This window comes from Caloenas nicobarica, chromosome 1, assembly GCF_036013445.1.
Source record: "Caloenas nicobarica isolate bCalNic1 chromosome 1, bCalNic1.hap1, whole genome shotgun sequence".
In the NCBI taxonomy this organism is placed as follows: Eukaryota; Metazoa; Chordata; class Aves; order Columbiformes; family Columbidae; genus Caloenas; species Caloenas nicobarica.
The window spans coordinates 185,679,709-185,702,864 of NC_088245.1; the positions used below are offsets into that span (position 1 = coordinate 185,679,709).

Sequence of the window (23,156 nt, forward strand, 5' to 3'; positions counted from 1 at the left end):
TGGACCATTTTAAGACAAAATTGAATATGGACTATTTTAAGAAAGAGTTTTGATTCAACTCCTTTTACAGTCACTTCGTTTAAAGTGATTATGGATATATAGATGGTTTAGGGCTCCCTCCCTACCCCTTACTTTCCACCCCCCTTAGATGCAATACGAAGAGCTTATTCTGTATAAATGAAAGCTGTGAAACGTGACCACTACCTGATTTTCAGAACAGCTTTGTGGACATGGATGTACTTTCCATCCACACGGAACTTTAGGTCTGAGGTTTCTGGGCTGTCAAACTCTTTCTTCAGAGATTCTGCTACTGTTAAAAAGTCTTCATGCTCTGCAGAGACAATTTTAAAATGAACAAAACAAACATGTTAAGCATCTTAAATGGAACATACACATCACTAATGAAAGCTAGCAGCTCAACTAAGAGCATTTCAAGGAAAATAGGTCAGTATCAGGATTCTATTGGCTTAAGCGGTGAAATGGGAAGCATGAATTAATCCAACACCATTTCCTGTTGGCAAGGACTACTCCACAACAGCTACAGGCAGCAGTGGCCAGCAGTTCCTGTTCCAGCTCATTATGCAGAGGTAGCACAGCACCAAGGAAAGTACCTGGAGAACTTCCTTTCTTGTTCTCCACCTGGGCAGCACCCATGAAATTGCCAGCCTCCTGGCAGCCCACTGCTAGTGCTGGGGCAGCTCTGCAAACTGCAGGTAATGGGAGTCTACAGCATCACCTGCAATTCACTTGAGACAGGGTGTACAGTACTTCAGCTGCACTGGCATGGTGTGATCTGAGCCTAAATAGTAAGAAAACACAACATCAGTTGACCACTTTTTTGTGCTGGCAGATCGGCTATAGCCTGTGCCTGCAGCTTGTCTGTTAAGGCCTTTTCCAGGGCTCACTAACGTGAACTATCATTGACATCATTATACTCAGTTTATTAGTCAGTTATGACAAAAGAAAATCCAAAAGCAGTTGAAGAAGAATGACAGTAGATACTATGTTATTGGTACAACCAAGGACATAGGACTTCAGCAATTTTGGAAGTGGGTTAAAGCTGAGATATTACAGTTCTTTATATTAAGGCCTATGGCACTGGTACCCTCAGAGGTTCCATTCTGTGTCTCTAGAAATCATACAAGAGTTGCGGCACAAAGTTGGTGAAGACTTGTGCTAAAGCAAGAACCCTGACGTTTTAGAAAACCTAATAGAACCCACTATTTGAAGCCTGTTGATTCATCTTAAAAGTGTGTTTCAAAACACGTGGCTTCTAAGTAGCAAAGGATGGAAAAGTGGATTTCCACTATAATGGGATGTGGTCTGTCTCCTGTGTCCCACAGGACTGCATATTGTTCATCCATATATAATCCACAAACTACTTTTCACCATTAGGGACAGCTAAATTCCTTTGTATTTAAAAAAAAAAATACTGCTATAACAAACTGCTGTAACAGATAAGCCATGTTTGTGCCACAAAAGACCATACACTCCTCTGATTTCCATGGATCATCCACAGAACCTGCACTTCATCAGGGCTAACTAAACCATGCTCCAATCCCCCTCCATTTGCTCATGTGATTTTTTTTCTAGGTCATCAGCTTAGCTTAAGCTATGCAGTAGATCAACTTTCACTCCAAATACCTTAAGTTCATTCCTCAAAAAAGGCTGCAGATTTGTATTTCACCACAGCCAATCCTGAATGACTGATTCGTGTTTTTGGCACAGCCATCACAACTGGAAGTAGAACAATAACCTTTATGCAGAGTTAGCGCTCACTAAGGAAAAAAAAAAGGGTGTTTTTGTGTGTGTGTGTGTTTATTTGGTTTTGTGTGTGGTTTTTGTGGGGTTTTTTGTTGTTTTTTGCTTGTTTGTGTTTCGGTTTGGTTTTTTTAACTGTGCTGATTTGACTGAAAATGGGTTAATTTTCTTCATGCAGTTAGAAACCTTTCTTTTTCATAGCTAGCATGCTCATTATTTGGACTTAGCTTGAGAACAAGAGATAACACAGAGCTAATGTTTTCAGTTGTTCTGGTCTGAGAGCCAGGGACACTCTGAGCGCTCTGCCCACAGGCATGAGGCATCGAGGAAGGGGGGCAGAGATGGGGTAGAACTTGAGTGAATCCAGACTGATCAATAAGAGTATTCCATCCCATTAGCATCATGCCTCGTATTTAAGGAGTTGGGACCTTCCGTTTGGCTCTTCCACTTTCTTTCCTCTCTTCGCTCTTTCTGTTGGAGCCGGGGGAGTTTTTGGTGCGGGACGCATAGCCTGACCTTTTGCCATTTTGCAGAGGCTTCTGGGCTTTTCTGCCTTTTTCCTCTCTTTTCTCTCTCTAGGATCGGCTTTAGGACCAGGTGTGGCTTGCTGGGACTGGCTGCTCAGTTGTGGATGGAGTTCGTTTGGAATTGCCTTGAGTATCTTTTATTTCTATTTTTATATATATATTTACTAGTAGTGTATTAGTATTTTGTTATTTTATTAAACCGTGTTTATCTCAATCCAAGTTTCTCCCTTCCCTTTTGATTCTCTCCCCTATTGGGGGGGTGGAGGATGGGGTGAGCAAGGGGCTATTGTGGCTGTATTGCTAGCTCGTGTTAAACCACGACATTAACCTTGTATGAATAAAAAAAGGTGGGAAAGGAAAAATGTATATGGAAAACAGAGATTAAAAATGCCCCCAGGATTAATGCTTTTGATTTAAATACTCAGTAAGTAGGATTATCAATATCAGAGTGGCCCAAAGGCCAAGAGGAATTAAAATACAGGAACAAAATTCAAATTCTTTGTTATACTCAGTCTTGGAATACTTAAAAAAAAAATCAGGAACTTGAAAGGTACTGAAACTGGGGAGATGTCATTTAAATAGCCTTCACCATTAACAAAAGGCAACAGGCCTGGACAACCACCAGACCTCTACAGAGGGCAAGACTAACACATATCCCAGAGGATTACAAAATGGAGAAAGTGAGAAGTGGGATAAAACAAGACTTGGATTTACCCAGAAGCAGATCATTCCAAGCTAATCTACTCTCTCTTCAGTAAAACTATTCAGTTTTCCTCTATAAATGAGATAGCATGCTAAATGACAAGTTAAGCTGGAGAAGCTGGGTTAGGACAAGCCACATGCAAAGATCTGAGTCTGGAAAAAGGTTCCTTAGGATGTGATTCCCTCCACAAAACCAATTTTGTACAGGGCCTAACAAAATTAGGATCTGTTGACAATATGGAAACAGAGTAAGACATCCTAAATGATCTTGAGAACTGAAGCAGCAGATTCAAGATGAAAACATCTTCATGTTTTGAACATGAAAACACTTTCATGTTTTCAAGGAAGTACAAGATAAGCACTTTATAGCATATTTAGGGTCAAATAAGAATTAGCAGTATGTGAATTAAAGATAATCAAGAAAAAATATACAATATACACAGTGCAGTGGTAAAACAGGGTTCTCTCCAGTTGTATACTGGCAAACAAACAATCTTGTTAACCCTACTCTGGATCCTTGGTTGCTGAAGTAGACTGCTTTCTTCAAAAGAAAAAAAAAAAACACCTAGCTAAAAGAACTACTTTTAATTGCGGCTTCTCCATAAAGCAGAAACCATCCTGCCACAGAAGTTGTAACCTGTACTAATCACTACAAACGCACACAGAGATTATAGTGCTGGCTGCCAGATCGCAGCCTATTCTTACCTACTGATAGAAGACGCCACATAACGGCGGGGGTAGCAAAGCAAGCAAAGACGTCGTCAGTGCAGGCAAAGTGCGTGAGGTGGGGAAGGATCACTGACTGCCCACGGCACTGGCCCCACATGTACACCTGGCCACTCTGGGTCTTGGCGGCCGACGTGTGAGCAGAGTGGCAGGCTGCGATCTCCACAACCCTGCAAACAGAAAAAACCTTGTAAGATGCTTACAGGTAAGGAATCAAGTGACTTTCCAAATACTTCACCAAAATAACAGCCAACAAAACTACGCATCTACACTCCTGTATTTCTTTCTTTGTCCTGCATGAATGCGATAGTTTGAATGGATCGCTATTTAAAAACTGCAATGACATTTTCAGATCACTTGTACATTTTATTGTAATCAGATGTTGCTTTAATTATGTCATTCTCATCAGTTGACATTCCCCCTTTTCTTTCATAACCATGGGAAAAGGATGAAGAAAAATGAAGTTTTGTTTTTTCCTTTTAAAACCAATACACATCAGACAGTTATTCTCAAGAAGAAATGCTTATGGAGCTTCTGAAATTTCCAGTTAGGGAACAGCCAGCAAAGCTATACTACTAAGATTCTTGCAGAGCATATTTCAGAACTTCATTCAAACAGAAGTTGTAAAAACTCTCTTACTTTGAGATTAAGATTCTATGCATTTTTCAATTAACTGTTTATTAACAAACCCTTCTAGAAACCCTTTAAGCTGTTTTTTTTATGTAGACAGAAGTCTGACCTACTGCCTGTATTTCTGACTTCTTATTTTGCTGTTAGTCTCCTTTCCTCAAAACTGAAATTCAGCATGGAATATGGGCAGTGCTTCATTTGAGGATAGGTGAAAACGTGCACTTAACTCCACATTCTTGAAGAGCTATGGTTGCTTTTAAAATAAAGTCCATACAGTATTTTCACCCATCTCACATAGTTCCTTAAAATATTAGAGCTGCTCATGCACACTTATCTATTCTCTTCTCCCATTGCTCACACAATCCCTATCTTGCTATCTGAAACATCACAAGAACTGAGAAGAATTGCATTTCCATTAAAAGGACCACAAGGATTTTTCCAGTGTCTCTGTTCACATGATAAGTGAAAACTAGGGGAACTTCTAGTGTTAGTTCAAGATAAAAGCTATGCTTTCCTGTTTTTCCTCCATGTTAAAAATGCAGCAGAGGATTTCATGCCTTTGTGCCAGAAACAGATCAACTAGGACAAATAAATATCTTTCCAAGCAGCCTAAGAATATACATATCAAAATGTCTATTCCTTTACAGAATAATATCCATGAAGAGTTATCTTTTTAGGCAAAAAGCTTTTTCAGCACAAAGCCCACATTTTAGGTGCAAAAATTATTTCAAGGTAAAACACAAAGAATCTACAATCACTTTCAGTATATGTATCGACAATTTCTGGCAGATAAAAACTACTGGGTTATTTTACACCATCATCAACTTATGAACCTCCATGCAACACTGAAATCTTTCAGCACCTTTACATGAGACACTATAAAAAAATTATTTTAGGAACAACTTTTGTCCATCATAGCTATGTACCTAAACTACGTCCTTCCCCAAACTTGCCTTAGCAGAACAGATTCTCATTTTTAGATTAACTATACTATACTTAAGAAGCATAATAGAACATGCACTATAACATGTATAGTACATGTACAGTATACTTACAGTACATGTACAGGATAACATGTTAAACACATACTTAGCATCAAAATTCAGGAAGCTGGCCTTCATAACTGTTCCTCCAAGCTAACACAAAGTCCAAAAGTTCCTTACAAGCTATATGTGCACTATTCTTCAAGATAGCGTCAAATGTCACCAGCATCACATACAAATGACAAAAGAGTTATCTAAATGAAAGGACCAGGAAAAGCAGCATTAATATGCTTCATGGGAAATGACAGCTCCCCCACTTATGGCACTGTTTCCAAGGGTGCCCAGTCAAGCAAGATGAGTAAGTTCGAGTGACTTATCTCTCCCTCGGATTCCAAGCAGAAGTTCTATGATATTTTTCTCCCTCCTTCAGTCATTGAACAAATGCCTGTTTTAATATAATCCTATGCTTGAGTTCACATACAATTCTAAATGCACAGTTCCTCTTAGTTCACTAAAGAAATAAATCGCTAAGAAAACAAAGTCGATCTGTTTGCAAACTTACACATTTCTCTTCCATTTCTTTTTTAAACGATATTTCATTTTGCTTGGTTAGTGTCAGTTCCTTCACAAATAAGCCAGCCTCACTTCAGTGGTTTCTATTGTGATCGTTCCTTTTTTCTTTACCTCCAACCATTTTTAAGCTCTTAAATAATCTCAGTACTGTGCAGCATTTAATTTAAAGATAAGTGTGAGAAACAGGAAAAAAAAGGAATGACTTCCCTGAAGGACGGTTCAGAAACGGAGGAGAAAAACCAAGCACAAGTGTTTCCTAGTTAAGAGGAGATTATAAATTAAGAGATTTACAGGTTAAGGGATTTATAGACTGAGGTTTCCAAATAGAAGTACATTAATCTACAGGCATACACATGGGTCCAGAGAACAGGACTGCGGTCCAAGTTTGTAGGTGAACAGCAAATGAGCCATCCCAAATACAAGGATGACAATGGTGCTGAAAGAGGGTGGACAAGGGTTAGGGTTATTCTTTTATGAGTTTAGCAAGCTAAGAAGCTACAAAGTAGTAACTGGTACTACTGATAAAGGTGGTATTATCTGCCCCTAGCTCTAGCAACGTTGCAAATTAGTTCTTTTCAGATGGTTGGCTATTGTCAGCCTTTCAGAAAGTTGTTTACTCCTCATGTGTCACTTCTATAAAGGTGGTGCTTCCTTCCCCTCCCACTCCCCTTTTTTTTTTAACGTAGGCCTCAATATAGCTTAAAAGCTTGGCTTACCAATTTCACAGCTCCAAATTTTTAATGAAAGGAACCATATTTAGAATAGCTTAACATAGTCATTCATTATCTTTCAGTATCAGGTAAGCACAAAGTATGTTTAGTTTCAGTAATCATTACAGATCACAAAAAGCACTGAGTCTATATTAAACAGTAAGATACCATCCTTTCCTATGCTTGTAACATTAGCAATAGGAAAACAATCCACCAAGCCCTACACATGCATGCTTCCAGTGCTAGAGACTGCATAACACATGCTCAGACTTACAAATCCAGAAACAGCTTCAGCAAGATTACCTTTCTTTTTCCATCATGATCTGCACCGGGCTTAGCTGGTTACTTTTATTGCCAGTTCCCAGCTGCCCATAAGTGTTAGCTCCCCAGGCATAGAGCAAACCCTCATCTGTTAGTGCTAGTGTGTGCGCATAGCCACAGGCAATCTGTAAGTAAATGTATAAGCATTACTACTAAACAAAAAGAGAGATGACAAACAAAATTATCGCACACTTTACCTTACTCTAGCTGATGTTAAATACCTCGGGCATTCTTAATTTAACACTACAATATGTTATTTCTCAGTACTTAAAGCGAGCACAAAATCCATTAACTGTAGGTACCGGAAAAGTCCCAGCTTTATTAATGTTCATTGGTTACTACTAAATAATTTACTGTGCTCTTGCAAAGTCTCGCTAGCCTTTACTTGCTTTCAGTTGCAGACTCTTCACACAAAGAACAGTGATCATCACCATGTCTTGCAACTCTGAGATACTTTCAGAATTTGATATTTAGAATACTATACAAACTATAAGAGCTGCAGTTCAACAGCCAACAACCGTTCAACCCAAGTTATGACATGAAACTCCACAGAACCTTACTAAAAACCCAGGAAATCCCAATTTTTAGTTTCACTCTTTAGCTGGAAACAAACAAACCTAGCCAAAAACAAACAAAAAGCCCAACCACCAAACAACCAAGCCGACACCCATGACTCTCATTTTCCCTCTCCCCTTACTTATCACAGAATCATAGAATGGTTTGGGTTGGAAGGGACCTTAAAGATCATCTAGTTCCAGCTTCCCTGCCATGGGCAGGGACACCTTCCACTAGACCTGGTTGCTCAAAGCCCCATCCAGCCTGGCCTTGAACACTTCCAGGGATGGGGCATCCACAACTTCTCTGGGCAACCTGTTCCAGTGCTTCACCACCCTCATGGAGCTACTTCTGAAGGGCTAATTAGAATATTAATGTAGATTCTAATTTGAACATCTTGTTCCCCTTAATTTCTTGTCTTTGCCTAGCGCATGTCATTCATTCATCTTTGTAACAAAGATGCAACTTGTATTCATAACATTACTTACAGTTACACTAGCTAACTTTAAATAATTCAGAACATTTACAAAAGCAAGTATTTTACAGCTTACTTGCACCTCCTATATGCCTAAATAGGAACTAAAAAAATTCAATGTTTGAATTGTGAAATCTAGAAGCAGGTATAAGATTCCAAAGACACAGTTTTAGCAGATGCTAGCAACATGAATGCATTTTCATTTGTATGTTAGACATACCTGGAGTATGCACACACCATGTAACGCAGCCACTCTGCATGGTGTTAGTTGATTGCCATTGTTTCCAAGACCTAGCTGACCATTACCATTGTAACCCCAGCCATAAACCTGATTGCAAAAGGAAAACAAAATTAAACCACTGCTCTATAGAAGCACGAAACATTTAAGACTTAGCATCAAGAGCAAGTAAAAAATGTACATCTTATTAAAAAACTGTACACTGTTTCAAGATTAATATAGAGAAGGCAGAAAGATATTAAATATACTGCAATGACTGACTGTATTCAACTTTTCAATCCTGCATTCACCTTTTAAAAAAGCTTTCTAAAATATGTTTGTGTTTGAACTACTAGGAATATTGCACTAAACTTAACAGTATATCAAATATTTCCCATAGCCAGAAGATTTTAGTTGACTTTTACACCTTCCTTTCTCCTTATTACTTTTTCTTTCTTTCTTTAAAGAAAACAATAAATTAGTTGTTGTGATCAGCTGATTAGCTATAGGATTAGTTTAAACTAATTTTTCCTTTAGTTTTGTTATTGTGGACACATCAAGACAAATGTATACACAATGAAATCTCATCTCAACCTCAGGGACTTTTATAGTCCCTGCAGTCACAAAGAAATGCTACACTCTGAGTTTGGTGAAATATAGTAAAATTGAGGTTACAGTTCATACCTAGAAGCAAGATAGCACCATAAACATGTGAAACAGAACAGTTGCACAACACTTGGGCAACATTCAAAAGCTTGGTTTTGTTGCTGGCAATTAAGCAATGTGCTTAAGAACCAGGATCAGTCAGTGTATTCCTGCAGAAAGACTAACTATTTAATTGTGCATGCTTTCAAAAAGTCTAATTAAAGACATATGTTAAACAATCTACTGAAATAAGGAAGACAGACATGTTTAATACAACTGTTCAAATTCTTGCAGTTGCAGACTCAGTAAGAATTCTGTTCCAGTACAGCATTTAGCATAAGAAGTAATGCTTAGTGTAAAGACAGTATCTCCAGTTAATTGCAGAGTTTTCCTTAAAATGGTCTCACAGAAGTTATCAATATAACCCTATAATTTGAACATGCCATGTCAGCATTTCTCCGCGTTCAGACATTAACCTCATAAATTTGGGTAACAGAGAGAGAGAGAGAACGTGAGAATGCAGCAATGCTTACCTCACCATTGCTTACTACAGCCATGGAGGAGGTCTGACCGCAAGCAATGCCAACTACCATTTTACCCTGTAAACAGTTTGAAACTCTACGAGGAGTTGGCTGGTTTGCTGTAGATCCAGATCCCACTTGACCACAGTTATTATAGCCCCAAGCGTACAGCTGTCCATAAAAAACAAACAAACAAAAAGTTGCAGTATAAGTCTGAATTATAGTAATAAATTATAATCTTACTGTAGTCAGCATCAGACTGGGTAAACTATCCTATTTAACAAGCTAAAATGCTTAAAATTATTTTCAGCAGCTGAAAATTATAAACAGCAATAGGACTGATGTAGCAAATACGAACATAGTTCTTTTTTTAGCTTCTTGCTACAGAACCAGAGCATCTGACTACAAGAGGAAACAAAAGGAACATATTTCCATATAAATATTAGTCAGACTATAAGACAAAAGAGCACAGTGAGTGGACTGTCTTCATATAATACATCCATGATGTTGGAAAAACGAATGCAAGATCAAATGTCACTTGTTTCCTAGGCTGAACTCCCCAATTTACAGCTTTTCAGTTATCTTCGTAGAACTCTAAACCAGGTTATTTCTGGATTCTCATCATACCTCTTTTATGTCTTTCAAGAGCTATGAAAGGAGATGGTTTTGTCAGCCTATGTTTCACAGTAGCAGAACTCTCTTACACAATGGCCTTAACAAAAAAGCACCATCTCTGCCAGTTCAAAGTTTGCTAGTGGCAAACTAATAATAATAAAAACAAAAATATTGGTTCTTTTCATCTAGAAGTCCAGAAAACAGGGAAGTAGTTTGCTACCAAAAAAATATATAGCTTTGTATTTTTAGTTCATTCAATTTTTATTATGTGTATACACACCTATAGACTATTTCTGATTGTTCATCCGATGGTGCTTCACTCAGTTAAACAGTTTTGTCCTCTTAGAAATACCCAGCCACGGACATGCTAGCCAGTAGAAGCACACTGACAGAGACCCTAATGTGAAGTCTGCACACCCTTTGGTGCCAGAAGCTGCCTGCTTACTGTGACACCAAACCAAAAGTCGACCATTAGAAACAAACACCTCCCTTGTCACAAAAAACCAACCAAACAAACAAAACGCAAACCCACAACCCAACATCCAAAACCAACACCAACACAACTTATTTACCATGTCTAATATGAACAAAAGAAAGCATAAGTCCTTCGCTTATTGTTACTTATATTTGCTGGTTCTTTGAATCCTACATAATATTTGAAGATGCTCTATAAAATATCTTAATTTCAATGACATGGAAAAAATTGAGGTGGAGAATTTCAGAAGCTAAATCAAAATGCCAAAGAATTAATCAGTTTCCCCTCTCAGAGAAGCACAAATGTCTGCAGTCTTTTAAGTCTATCATTATTTTTTTTTAATTTGCACTGCATTAAAATTGCACTGAACCAACTGTACAAATAAATCATGACAAGTATTTCCACTAATAATTCCAACTTCAACGCCTCTCTGAAACTCTAGATATATCAAGTCACAATGGTCGTTGCAGCTAAATCTTTCTGTAAATAAACTCTACTCAACATATTTCTCTGCTTTTAGTATAATCAGTTCCGGTAAAGATAAAACCTCAGAGCACAAACAGACTAAGCTACTGCAAGGTACACTAGGGATGGATTTATAGTACATTAACTAGCCACAAAGATGAGCGAGCTGAAAATATCAACTCCATGGCAAATACAAACATTCTTCCCCCCTTCCATTGATATTTCAAGCATGTTACATTTATTACAACAGACAGCATGGCCATCACAAGCAGCTAACACACAGCAGCTGGTACCACCACCTTAACTAGTACATGAACATCCTTGCCTTCCCATGTGTAAACCAAATTTTATAGATTAGCCAAGTCAAACATGACAGCAGAAACATCTTTCCTAAGTGTACACTCTCCTTTCAGATACAACACAGATCACCTAAATTAACACAATGTCTCCTTCCTACCCTCAAAATACTGATTTGCTACTTTGTATTACCATTGCACTATGACTCCATACTGAATCAACAAACATGGCCAGATTACCAGAACAGAACGAATTGTAGTTTCTATTTTCATTGTTATGAAGGTTTTAAAATTGGAACTCTTCTTTTGTTAAAGCAGAGCTGAAACGAGGCTTTCCTCCATGCAGTAATATGCAACTCAAATCAGACACACACGTACACTGGTCAAATCTAGCTAACTGGAAACGAATTGTTTCTCATGACACATAGCCTTAAGTCATGTAAACCAACAGCATAAAGGAGACTGTGATATAAACCAAATGCTCTTTCACTGGCTACACACAAATGTATTCAGAGGTGTGCAGAGCAACATTCTTTCACAGTACCAGTGTGGAGATCATGAAGACTACAAAAAACAGACTAAAGGCTAGCAGTGAGTACAAATAACTCAATATACCCCTTAAATAACAGGATTGCAAGTAAATAAGTTAGATTCTGCACCTTACAAATCATTATTTCACCTGCATCACAGCTTTCTGGTCTCATCCTTGTGAGACATACAACAAACGAAAAGACACAAAAGTTTACTAGCTTTTTATTCTTGTTTTTATGGTTGGGGTCTTTTTGTTGGGGTTTGTGGGTATGGGGTTTTTTAACTTGTTTTCAAGTCCGCTCTTAAAAAGGACACCCTACTTTGAAGCAGCAGGAAGAAAAGGTTATGTTGTAACTACACTGTAGAGAAACAGAGAACTTCAGACTGCAAGGTCATCTGCACTATTCATTTCAAGGAGATTAAGGGATTTGAACAGGTTTCAACTTACATCCCCATCAAATGACAGCGCCATGGAATGATGAGAGCCACAGGCTACTTCCACCACTTTCTTTATTAACAGATTTGTGCAAACTTGAACAGGAGTAATGCCCTGATTTGTTGTGCCATTCCCAAGCTGGCTGTAACCATTATGCCCCCAAGCATACACTTCACCATCTGCAAAAATATTCAAGTTTGTGATAAAAAACACCAAAAATTTCAAGGAAGATAGACAGATTTCTAAGAAAGTGGAAAATGCTGACATTAAAATGAAAGGACAGTAACAAATTGTGGAACTATTACAAGAAGCATCTGTATACTAAAAAAATTATGTACTTTGTATATGACTTTTATATGTATATATCACAGTATAATCTCTAGATGTATTGTGGAAATACATGAAAGTGCACAGGTAAGGCTTAGCACATCATAAATTATAGAGAAAAACTCTACAGTTGCAACATAATGGAAATGTAACAGATATTTAATTTACCTATTACAGAATATATTCAGTTCCACTTAAGACCAGTGAGAACCCCTTAGTGTGCGTTGCCCACTTAATACCATTATACCTTAATCCATTCTTGTTAAGCGTAAGTAGAACTTAAAATCAGTAACTTATCTTTCTATACTAAATGTTAAGTTTCTACCTTCAGTGCAAAGTACAACATGGGGTCCACTTCCATAACTGAGACTGGAAATCTTCTTTCCACATAAGGCTTCTAATTTCTTTGGTACTATTGTGCTCTGATTATCTCCAGTTCCCAAACAATTGCTGCAATTCAGTCCAAAAACAAATACCTGAAAAACAGACAAAAACTAATTTCAAGTGATGTATAGTCAGGTATGCACAGATGTGGCAATATCCAGGTCTTCACAAAGGCAGGCCAGAGTTTTGTCATGAACTCTTAAGGGCTGGAGACTTCCCTCATGGAAGTTAATAAGCTCAAAAGTCAGCATGGGGACACTTTAGAAGGCAACGAGTCTGAATTCTTCAGATCTGTGCAGGCGTGGAAGCCAGGCTTCTCATTTGCAGGAACTGTACTAGAAAAAGTATTAAACTGTGAAAGCGGAAGACACCGCCTTTTTCTAAAAGAAGTTTGTAAAGAGCAGCTACAGCTGGGAGGCTCATCCTACAGGCAGCTTTGACAGGACTTAAAGAAAAAAAAATCCTACTCAACCCATTCTCACAAGAAACCCTCCCATTACCACATCCCAGAACTTCTAGCTTGTATTCTTTCAGCAGCACAACGCTAACTTGCATTGAGTTTCTGAATAATCAAAATCCACAGATAATCTTCTGCTTTATTGTTACTTAGCGAGCCATAACCTCATTTTATATCTTCATACCTGGAGCGCTTGCACTTAATTTCAAGCTACCACAACTTCTTTTGAATTCTGACTGTCTTCAAAAGTGCATGAAATCCATCCTGGCCTTTGTCATTTGTAAGTTTTCTAAATACTCCATCTATTTTGTCCCCATACAAAACTAAAAAAAAAAATTACAAGTTAAATCCAACATGTTTTGAAATACACAAATTTCACACAATGCTTTCAAGAACCTATTAATTTGCAAGTATTCAGTGGACTCTGAAAACAGATAATTGTAGAGTATATGCTCCGCTTTATTACAGCCTTACCTCATCATTGTGCGTTATATATATAGCTTCATTGGCTGAGGTACCAAATACGCATGCTTTCCGAATAGATGCTACTTCTTGAGGTGACAGTAAGGTAAATATTGGCCACTTTCCTACATCCACCATGATGCTGCTGTGTGTCATGATGTTTCTACAAGTAAGATGACATTGCTGTAATAAAAACAAAAGTTTATTAAAAGGCCTATTTTGCATTTTCACCAACAGGCAATAAGATAATTTCCTTTAAATAAAAGGTACATGTTGTGTCTCTGAAAGTATAACATTCTATTCTATATGAAATATGTAATCATACTTCCATGTATTAAGGTGAACAAATAGCAAGTCACTGGTAAGACATTTGAAGAACAGATCTTTTCTTAATAGGATATTTAAGTAAACCATACAGTTCAGTAGAGCTGAACATCTGCTGCTCTGCAAGCAAACTTATTAAAAGCTTGTGATCTGGCAAATATCCACTGGTGACAGAGTGGATTTCTGAAGGAATTTTCAGAGGGGATTTCAACTGAAATTCCCATTTATAAAATTTTCACTTGTGAAATTTCTTTGTAGTCTTACAACCTATATATGCCATGTAAGCAAGCTGTTGATGTATATGTGAATCTTGCAAAAAACCCCAAAGCTGGGGCTGTTGTGCATATGACCCAAATCTGCCACGTCTTGCATAATCAAAAACAGTTATTATGGTCAAAAACTATTTGTGAGAGCACAAAAGCATGAGATAAACTCATGCATTCATACAATTAAGCACTGAAACACATCGGAAAAAAGTGATTAAGTGAAATTGTCATAATCTGTTACTTAGAAACAAGCCGGACCACACCAAAATCTGGAAACATGACTGGGTATAGATATCATCTGTCAATGAACACATGTATACAATCCATCCTTCCACAATACTTATTCTGCCCAGTTTCCTCAGGGCAGTTGCACCAGTTCAAGAACAAAGCTGACAGTCAACACAAACCTACAGAGCTTACTTAGGCTTTCAATGCCACACATGAAAACCGTAACATTACTCATACCCTGAAGGGATTCTGTCACTGACAATCTATGATCCATGCTCAGGGTATCAGTGAGTTTTGTGAAATCTGAAAAGCACTAGGTGGGGATTTCCACAGAATGTCAGTGACACGATACAAATCACAATAAACCATTAACAAAAAAAAAATGCAGCTAAGGAACCATTCAATGGGTAAGAAATGCAGTCTCTATTCAGATGCCATCCTCTCATCAACATTTAGTTCTTTCTTTTCATTTGTTTGCTCTAGCCCTATCCCATCCCCCTATTCTTTGCTCTGTTGCTTTCAAGTCAGGCTTCTTCTTGATGATGCCTGGGTATCAGATATGAACAACAGTGAGAACACACGACAGCCTCTTTGCTTCTGATGCTTGGTTCTCAAAACTGTGCTGACAGCCAAGACACGGCTTCAGAAAGCTATTCAAGACCAGCAGTTAATCCTAAAATACAGGTTGTTCAGCGCAGATGTTTTTTGGAAGAAGGGGTTTATTATTATTATTTTTTAAAGTCTGAGAAACACTTAAGTCACAGTGGAAATACATGTACAAAAAACCTCAACACAAACAAACACCAGACTTGTCTCCTTACCAGATTTTGTAACCTTGCTCCAACAAACTCAGCTCTGCTCTATAGGCACCTCTCTCACCAAGAGCCTGACTTCACTCTACATTTCATATTTGAAGCAGGTCTTGAAAACACCCAAAGTCTCCAGATGGCATATTTGCAACAGACTTATTTGTAGAAGAGCTTCTGAAGTCTACCTGATGCCAAGACCACAGCATATTCTACACAGCTAAACAGATTTGAATGCATTTAAGCCTTCTTACTTTCTAGTCCAGTTATAAACTCAGGCTAGTTAGCTGCTAAGATTTGTTACCTCACTTTGGCAAATCTTCTAACGTATGACAATGTCAATCGATTAAAAGGAGACAGCAATGACTTGTTCTTTTGAGCAGACCAAGTAATTGTCCCTTCTAACTTCATGTATTTACTTTGCCCATAGAATATAAAATTGGCAGGGCACAAACACCTCATAAACTGGACATTAGGAAAAATATTTTCTTCACTGAAGTTCTTTTCAACACATCCTGTCAATTTTAAGACATGAAGACAAATGTTATTTTGATGGAGCATGTCCTGATAAATTAACATAAACAAGTTTTACAGCACCCTGAGAACCTTTTCTACTCTAAAGGTAACTGGTTTAAAATGTGCTACTTTATCTCTCCCTTACTGATCTTTGCACTAGGTCTTTAATCCTCTTGACTTATTCTCCACTACTGCACGACTCAGTTAACTCTCGGACAAAATCTATGTGAGTTACACTGCATTTTCCATACCTCAAAGCTCAACTGGATATCTTGTCAGACAAACTAATAGCAGTAAACAAAAGAAAAGCTTTCAAGCACACAAGACTTTCCAGATTAGACACGAGCAATGAACTTCATTCACAGACGAAGAACCTTATGATTTTTGACAGACGTAACACTGCTTTATTTAAAACAATGCTGTATATTTCCAATTTGAATTGTCACTACAATCCTTCAAAGTAATTTCAAGAGTTTTCCCTAAAAGGTTTTTAATGACAACTCATCTGCCACTGGCAGGCTAGTTTCTTTAATAAATCACAATCCTAAATTATCTTCAGGTTTCGCAACCAATAAAAGATCACAAAAATCCTTAAAACCAACCAAACAACATAAACCATCTGTTGCCTTTTATATAATGTGTATTGTTTCTCTCCAAACATACAACTTTTTCCCATCCTCTACAGATACTAAGTATTGTCCTTAAATGCTGCCATTTGCTGGAGTACCTATCATCATTCAGCTGCAACATTTTCACAGTAGCAACAGCAGCTATTTTTGTTTATGCTCCTCTCTAAATGAGTGACACAACATACAAACCTGAAAGTTCTAGGGTTTATAAATGGGCTACTGTTTCTTAGCTTTAACTGTGCATAGAAAGCTGTTTCAACAACTTATTCTCCATTTTCTGCAGAAATGCCCAACCTAGGCACAAGCATCACCTTTTTCCACTCTAAAGATGGATTCATTAACCACCTTAGCCACTTTCCTAGTTTTCCAATAAAAGTTCTAGTTGTCACAGGAGGGAAAAAAAGGTCTATAGTGGAAAAAGAAGTATTTGGGGAATACATACTTATATACAGTACTGTAAAGGAGAGATGTCAGTAAAGTAACTCATTATCAGAACAGAAGCCAAATTAATTTTAGCATCCCCTGCAACATACTGTACACTTTCTAAGAACGGTAGACAGTCTGCAATATTGTGACTGACCTCTCACACGAATCACATTCGAACTTCATCCTTGTGCAACATTTGCCTGAATATGGGGGGAAAGGCTTGCACAGACTTTCTTCTGGGCAAATCCTTGCTAGAGAAGGCTGATCTAGGGACTTCAGTCATGTTGTTGCAAGCAGCTCCACAAAGAAACAGTGTCCTCTCACCCTTCCCATACTGCATCAGTAAGAGAACTAAGTTTATTGTTTACTTCTCCTGATAATCACATATAGACTGGACTCTGCTATATTACATACTATGCAACCACTACACCTTAACTGAAAGTTTGTAAGAGCCATGTAGTAGCACATGTACCAGATGGAGTCCAAAGTAATGAAGTTATTTTAATCTGTATGCAAATAGCTGTCTCAATATATTAGCTCTCAAGCTATTATTTAGATTTGTCATGCAACATGGCAGCAGCAGTTTTAAGGAGTATCTGTCACTTACATATCAACATCTAGATTTTAAGTTAATTGCAATTTTAAAAAATTATTACTATAAAAGTTATAAGCTTAAACTTGGTGCTCTGGTAGACAGTTGCTTTTAGAAACACCACATGTCACTGCTTTTAACTATCTTTTCATTTCTGCTGCATGATTCAGTGATAAACAACTATACACCATGCAGCTCTATTTCTGCTGCAGAACTAACCAGCAGAGGGAGCTTCTATAATATCAGCACCACCTCTTCTAACTGCTTTGACCTCTTTGAAGTTATCCAACAATTACTGTATGCAAACAGGAACAGAAACAAAAGATGATTGTTTGAATTTCAGTGAGGCTAAAAATACGCAAAAAAGGATGACTTGTTGAGAAGGAAACTGAACCGGCTACATATTGTGATAAAGAGAAATTGAATTTGGAGCAGTCACTAACAGTGAAAAAATCTAGATCTGCTCACAAAAAAGCCACATGCTTTCAGAGACAGAAGTCCTTCAAAAGTTCTATGCTAAACTACTGCATATGCATTCAACTTCTCACTAGTCTGCTTTCTAAATAAGCAGCATGCAGGCTGATTCTCAGCAATACATGGAGGAAAACATGAATCCTCATCTTAAAAAACAAAAACTGTTTAAAAAATGTTTTGTTAAAGGATTTCAAATAAAATTTTACAGAGTTTATAATTCAGCTAAACAAATCCATGCTGCAGAGAACAATAGCCAAATATGACATCCTACCAGGAAACAGTACCAATTGTCATTGCAACAAAACACTATAGTTAACTCCTTGAAGACTATCCCTTATTTGTAAAGACTATTTGAACACAATTGTACGTTTGTTTGTTTCACTCTTTCCTCAGGCTCCAATGCTGCAGTTTGTTCTAGCTCGGCAGACTTACTCCTGCACAGAAAGAAACTGCAGGCTCAGGCCTTCACTTCTCCTAATTGTCTACGGGAATTATAAACAGCAGTGATAACACAAAAGCTGGGATATTTGGCTTTAGAACAACAAGAAACGTCTGTCACACTTGATCCTTTTTTAATTTTAAGTACACCTCAAGCAAGAAAAGTCAAATTCTAGACATGCTAATCTCCCTCATGTTTTCTCCAGTTTTTGTTTTTTAATGTCATATTTCAGTATTGAGAAAAAACAGGGAAACATACATACTGTTGACATTAATCAGATGTGTGAACCAAGTGATTTTATTGCGGCTTTCTCCCTGCCAACAAAAAGATATTGAACTCCCTGAAATCACGTGCCTTACCTTACTTTCCTTAGACCTTACATAAGGCAAGATTTCTATGACAAAATCTGTGTTCAAACCCCTGCGTGATTTATTTTTGGATGTCTTTTATGAGTAATACAGGGAAACAAAAACGTGCTGATCTAAGAACTCACAACCAGACCTCCTATTTGCTTTGAGTAAGCAGCTGAAAGAGATACAAGCAAGCAAGAAGCACTATGTACATTAATACTATTAACCAGGATACTGCTTTAACCATACAGAAAAAAACCCCTTAGAGTAGGATGACAGTCATCCATCCACCATAACAAGATTATAATCACAATCAATCTGAGCAATTACTGCAATTTACTGAACCTATTCTCTCAAGACATCTTCTAAAGCAATATCTATATTTTATTCTAATGCATACAGAGACAAGTATTCAAAGGAAAACATTCATTTTAAGGCTCCAAAGAATCACTGCATCTTCCAATCACTCTTTTTCCTAAAAAACTTTGTGCTCCAAAACCATTTCCATTTAGGATGTTTAGGACCTTTTTCTCATGACCCCACCCCTAGCTTAAACAATTATAAGCCCATTTTACCTTTTGTCAGTATACAACAGCATGCTTTCCGAAAGGTCACTTAAACTGTCTAAACTAGAACTCTGAAAGTTCCTTTAAAAAAGTAAATACTCCTTTAATAGTTAATTTAGAACGGTATTAAAAACTGAAGAAACACTAATTATTTATATAAAGCCCAGCGAGGAGAAAAAAAATGTTAAGAGCCTTGCTTTTTCAGTAAGCTAGATGTCAGCCTTCAGGAAGCTGACAACAAAGGGAAGGATGAACTGAAACACCATGAATCAGAAAAAAAAAAATCAAAACCAAAAACAACAACAAAAACCAAACCACACACACAACTGTAAGAAAATATTGTGAGCTGTGCCAAGCAGGAAGAGAGACTTTCAGAGAGCTGCACAAAGCTTTGTGGGAGAAATTCACGGGCAGACCAAGAGAAAGTCACTCGGACAACGACGCCCAAGCAAGCCCTGCTGACGTGAGAAGGACCCTTTCCCCATCCGGATGATTAGCACCAGCTTGATAGACCCTCGCCGGGGCCTCCGCGGTGACCTCCGTCCAGCCGCTCCCCACCGCCGACAGCTCCCGCCCCCGCCGCCGTCAGAGCGCCCCGACAGAACCGCCCGGGGCGGGAGGAGCCCGCAGCCCCACGCCGGGGATGCCCAGCCCGCGGACTGCCGGGCACCGACCTGGCCCTGCGCGCTGCCCCGCCAAGCGCTCCTCACCCGGCCGCTGCGACATCCCCCGGCAGGCTCCCTGCGGCCCCTCTGCCCGGCGTGCTGGGCGCTGCCGCTTCTTTCAAGGTGCCCCTCCGGCAGAGCCGGTGCCGTCACGGCCGTTAGAGCCGTTAGGACCGTTACAATCTGCCGGCGCCTACCCCGCCGCGCGCGCCGCACGCCGAGTAGCCGAAGGGGTGCGCAGCGCGCGCCAGCCCCGCCCACGTGACAGCAGCGAGAGCGGGGAGAAGGCGGGGCAGGCGGGGGGGCGGGGGGAGGGGGGGCTCAAAGAGGCGCGTCACGTGACGCCAAGCCTCAGGCCGGGGAGGAGCCTCCCGCTTGACCGTTCGCGCGCGCCGTCACGTGGCCGGCGGTAGGCGGATCTTCGCCCTCTTTCCTCACCTCCTATTGGGCGCTGTGAGTATGACCACGTGACTCCTCGTTCTCCCGCCCGGCGGCGCGAGCACAGTTTCCTCAGGCGCCGTGAGGGGCGGTGGGGGGTGCTCTGCAGGTTTCCCCAGACCCCTCGGCTGCGGCTGATGTTCCGGCACATCCCCCCCGCCCCAGCCGGCGTCTTCGCAGCCGTCGCCCTGAGGGCACTCAGACGGGCCCGGGGGCTCGTCTCCCCGTGCCGGTGGCTCGTGTGAGGCCTCGGGACGGGGCGCCGCGGTCGGCCGGGCCCAGCGAGCAGCTCCGCGGGCTGGTTGGGCTCGGAGGGGTCTCGGCACGGGCTGGCTGGCGGGTATGGCCGGATGGCACCTTTCTGCCCCCGCATCCTCACTGGTGTGAAGCTGAGGGGAAAAGCCACAAAGGTGATTAAGGGAGTGGAGCTTTTCCCTTATGAGGAGAGGCTGAGGGAGCTGGGGCTCTTTAGCTTGGAGGAGACTGAGGGGGGTGACCTCATTAATGTTTATAAGTATATAAACGGTGAGTGTCATGAGGATGGAGCCAGGCTCTTCTCAGTGACAACCAATGATAGGACAAGGGGCAGTGGGTACAAACTGGAACGCAGGAGGTTCCATTTAAATTTGAGAAGAAACTCTCATGGTGAGAGTGCCAGAGCACTGGAACAGGCTGCCCAGGGAGGTTGTGGAGTCTCCTTCTCTGGAGTCATTCAAAACCCGCCTGGACGCCTTCCTGTGTAACCTCATCTGGGTGTTCCTGCTCCGGTGGGGGGATTGGACTAGATGATCTTTTGAGGTCCCTTCCAATCCCTAACATTCTGTGATTCTGTGAAAACGAGGTGGGGTTGCCACCAGCCCAGGCTTCCTGCCCTGACCACAGTCAGATAGAATCTTGCAGGGCTGTGGCAGGATCCATGCTGGTTATATATAAGCCTAGTGCTTGTATCACCAACAGAGACAAAGAGGTCATTATCACACTCTTTTTAGCCCTCATCAGGTCAGACCTGGAATGCTGTGTTTGGTTTTGGTCTGTGCTATACAGGCTGGAGAGGGTCCAGAGAAGGGCCACAAAGATGATCAAAGGACTGAGAAGCTGCCATACAAGGAAAGGCTGAGAGAACAGGACTTGCTTAGCCTTAGGAAGGCTTAAGGGAGACCTTATCACCATCCATGTTCCAGTATTTGAAAGGTGGCTACAAAGAAGATGGAGACCCTCTTTTTACAAAGAGTCACATGGAAAAGAGGAAGGGCAATGGGTACAAGTTATTCCTGGGAAGAGTCTAATTGGATGCAAGAGGGAAAATTTTCAGAATAACAACAATCAGCCATTACAATAATCTCCCCAGGGAGGTGGTGGATTCCCCAACATTGGACATTTTTAAGATTCAGCTGGACAGGGTGCTGGGCCATCTTGTCTAGACTGTGCTTTTGCCAAGAAAGGTTGGACCAGATGATCCTTGAGGTCCCTTTTGACCTGGTATTCTATGATTCTATAATTGCAGATCAAGTAGAAGACAGAGCTGTGGGGGAGGATCCAGGAAAGGGAAGATTGGAGACCAGCCCTCCCAAGAGAGCTCTTTTGTTACACAAAGTTGTTACCAGGAAATAACTTCAGTTTTTCTAAAATTTACTTATTTTCCTGACTGTGCACAGGGTCAGAAGGCAGCTGGGGCTTGCAGTGAGTGGGAAGCTGATCGATCTGAAACACAAAGCAGTAGGGTAGAGCCCACTGGAAGTATCAATCTGTCTTTGGGGGTGGTCAATTTAGGAGAAAGCTGTTTAAAGAAGAAATTAAAAAAAAAAAAAACAACACAAAAAACCAAAAAACCAATTTCCATTCCTGGGAGTCATATGTGGATGGGTTGCTCTGAGAGTGAATCAATTATGCTGAAGAAGTTCTGCCCTGAAACACGAGACAAGGAAAGCACAGCAGTAGGTCCAGGGTCAAAATAGATTTTCCATGGCAAGTTCCTGCTTGCTGTGCTGTTGAGTGACTTTAGCTGGCATCAGGAAGGCACTGCTGAATAGGTTGAACAAATTCTGGAGCAAAAAAAGAAAAAGGCATAAATAAGAAGATATGTGGAAAAGTGTCATCAGAGCCTCCACGGGAAGCCCTAAAAGGGCCGGAAGGGAACACACACAACACTTTTTTTCTGCTTGTGTTTGTGGTTCTGCAGAGGAATCATCTGTCAAGAGCAGCTGCCTTTCCTGACATTGCTAGGAAATGGTGCGAAGGTGGAGCTCTGTAAACAGAACTTTGATCCTATTTAATACTGTATAACAGACGCGCTTAGTTATGATATACAGACACCCGGTTGTTTTAGCAAGTACTGCAACACAAGCCTCCGGTCAGGTTTTTTATTCATGTGCTTTAAGTTTCTTGTTGTTACTTATCACTAATTAGTTTTTACAGTGTGCAATAAGTCCTTCAGCAGTAGTTGCAGGCAGCTGATACTGTGTCTGAGCTTGACAATCAGCTGAAACAGCTAAAAAGTGCTCTGGGTGGAGCGAAGGTAATTTTATAATCTCATGAACATCTAGTTTCAGTTATTTTAAATTCAGTTTGGCTTCTCGTAAAAGCCAACAATAACAAGAAGGAACCTCCCCCAATCATTTTTTTTTCTAGAAGGAAAAGGGATAT

The 23,156-nt window shown here is 39.9% G+C and overlaps 1 protein-coding gene across 4 annotated transcripts in view; it reads right to left on the minus strand.

The window, feature by feature from the left end:
- The window catches only part of RCBTB1 (RCC1 and BTB domain containing protein 1), a 26,432-nt gene extending 6,131 nt beyond the window's left edge, over window positions 1-20,301 (minus strand). For 2 of the 4 annotated variants that reach the window (XM_065630703.1, XM_065630888.1), the window contains exons 1-9: window positions 20,121-20,301; window positions 13,807-13,977; window positions 12,817-12,967; window positions 12,177-12,343; window positions 9,359-9,517; window positions 8,184-8,291; window positions 6,916-7,058; window positions 3,696-3,886; window positions 205-331 (exon numbers count right to left, since the gene is read on the minus strand). In XM_065630703.1, the coding sequence (XP_065486775.1) occupies window positions 205-331; window positions 3,696-3,886; window positions 6,916-7,058; window positions 8,184-8,291; window positions 9,359-9,517; window positions 12,177-12,343; window positions 12,817-12,967; window positions 13,807-13,950 (1,190 nt within the window). In that variant the 5' untranslated portion in view covers window positions 13,951-13,977; window positions 20,121-20,301. Of the gene's footprint in view, window positions 1-204; window positions 332-672; window positions 800-3,695; window positions 3,887-6,915; window positions 7,059-8,183; window positions 8,292-9,358; window positions 9,518-12,176; window positions 12,344-12,816; window positions 12,968-13,806; window positions 13,978-20,120 lie in introns of those variants that run through there. The other 2 variants (XM_065630795.1, XM_065630976.1) reach the window with 2 other exon arrangements.
- Window positions 20,302-23,156: the final 2,855 nt, after the last annotated feature.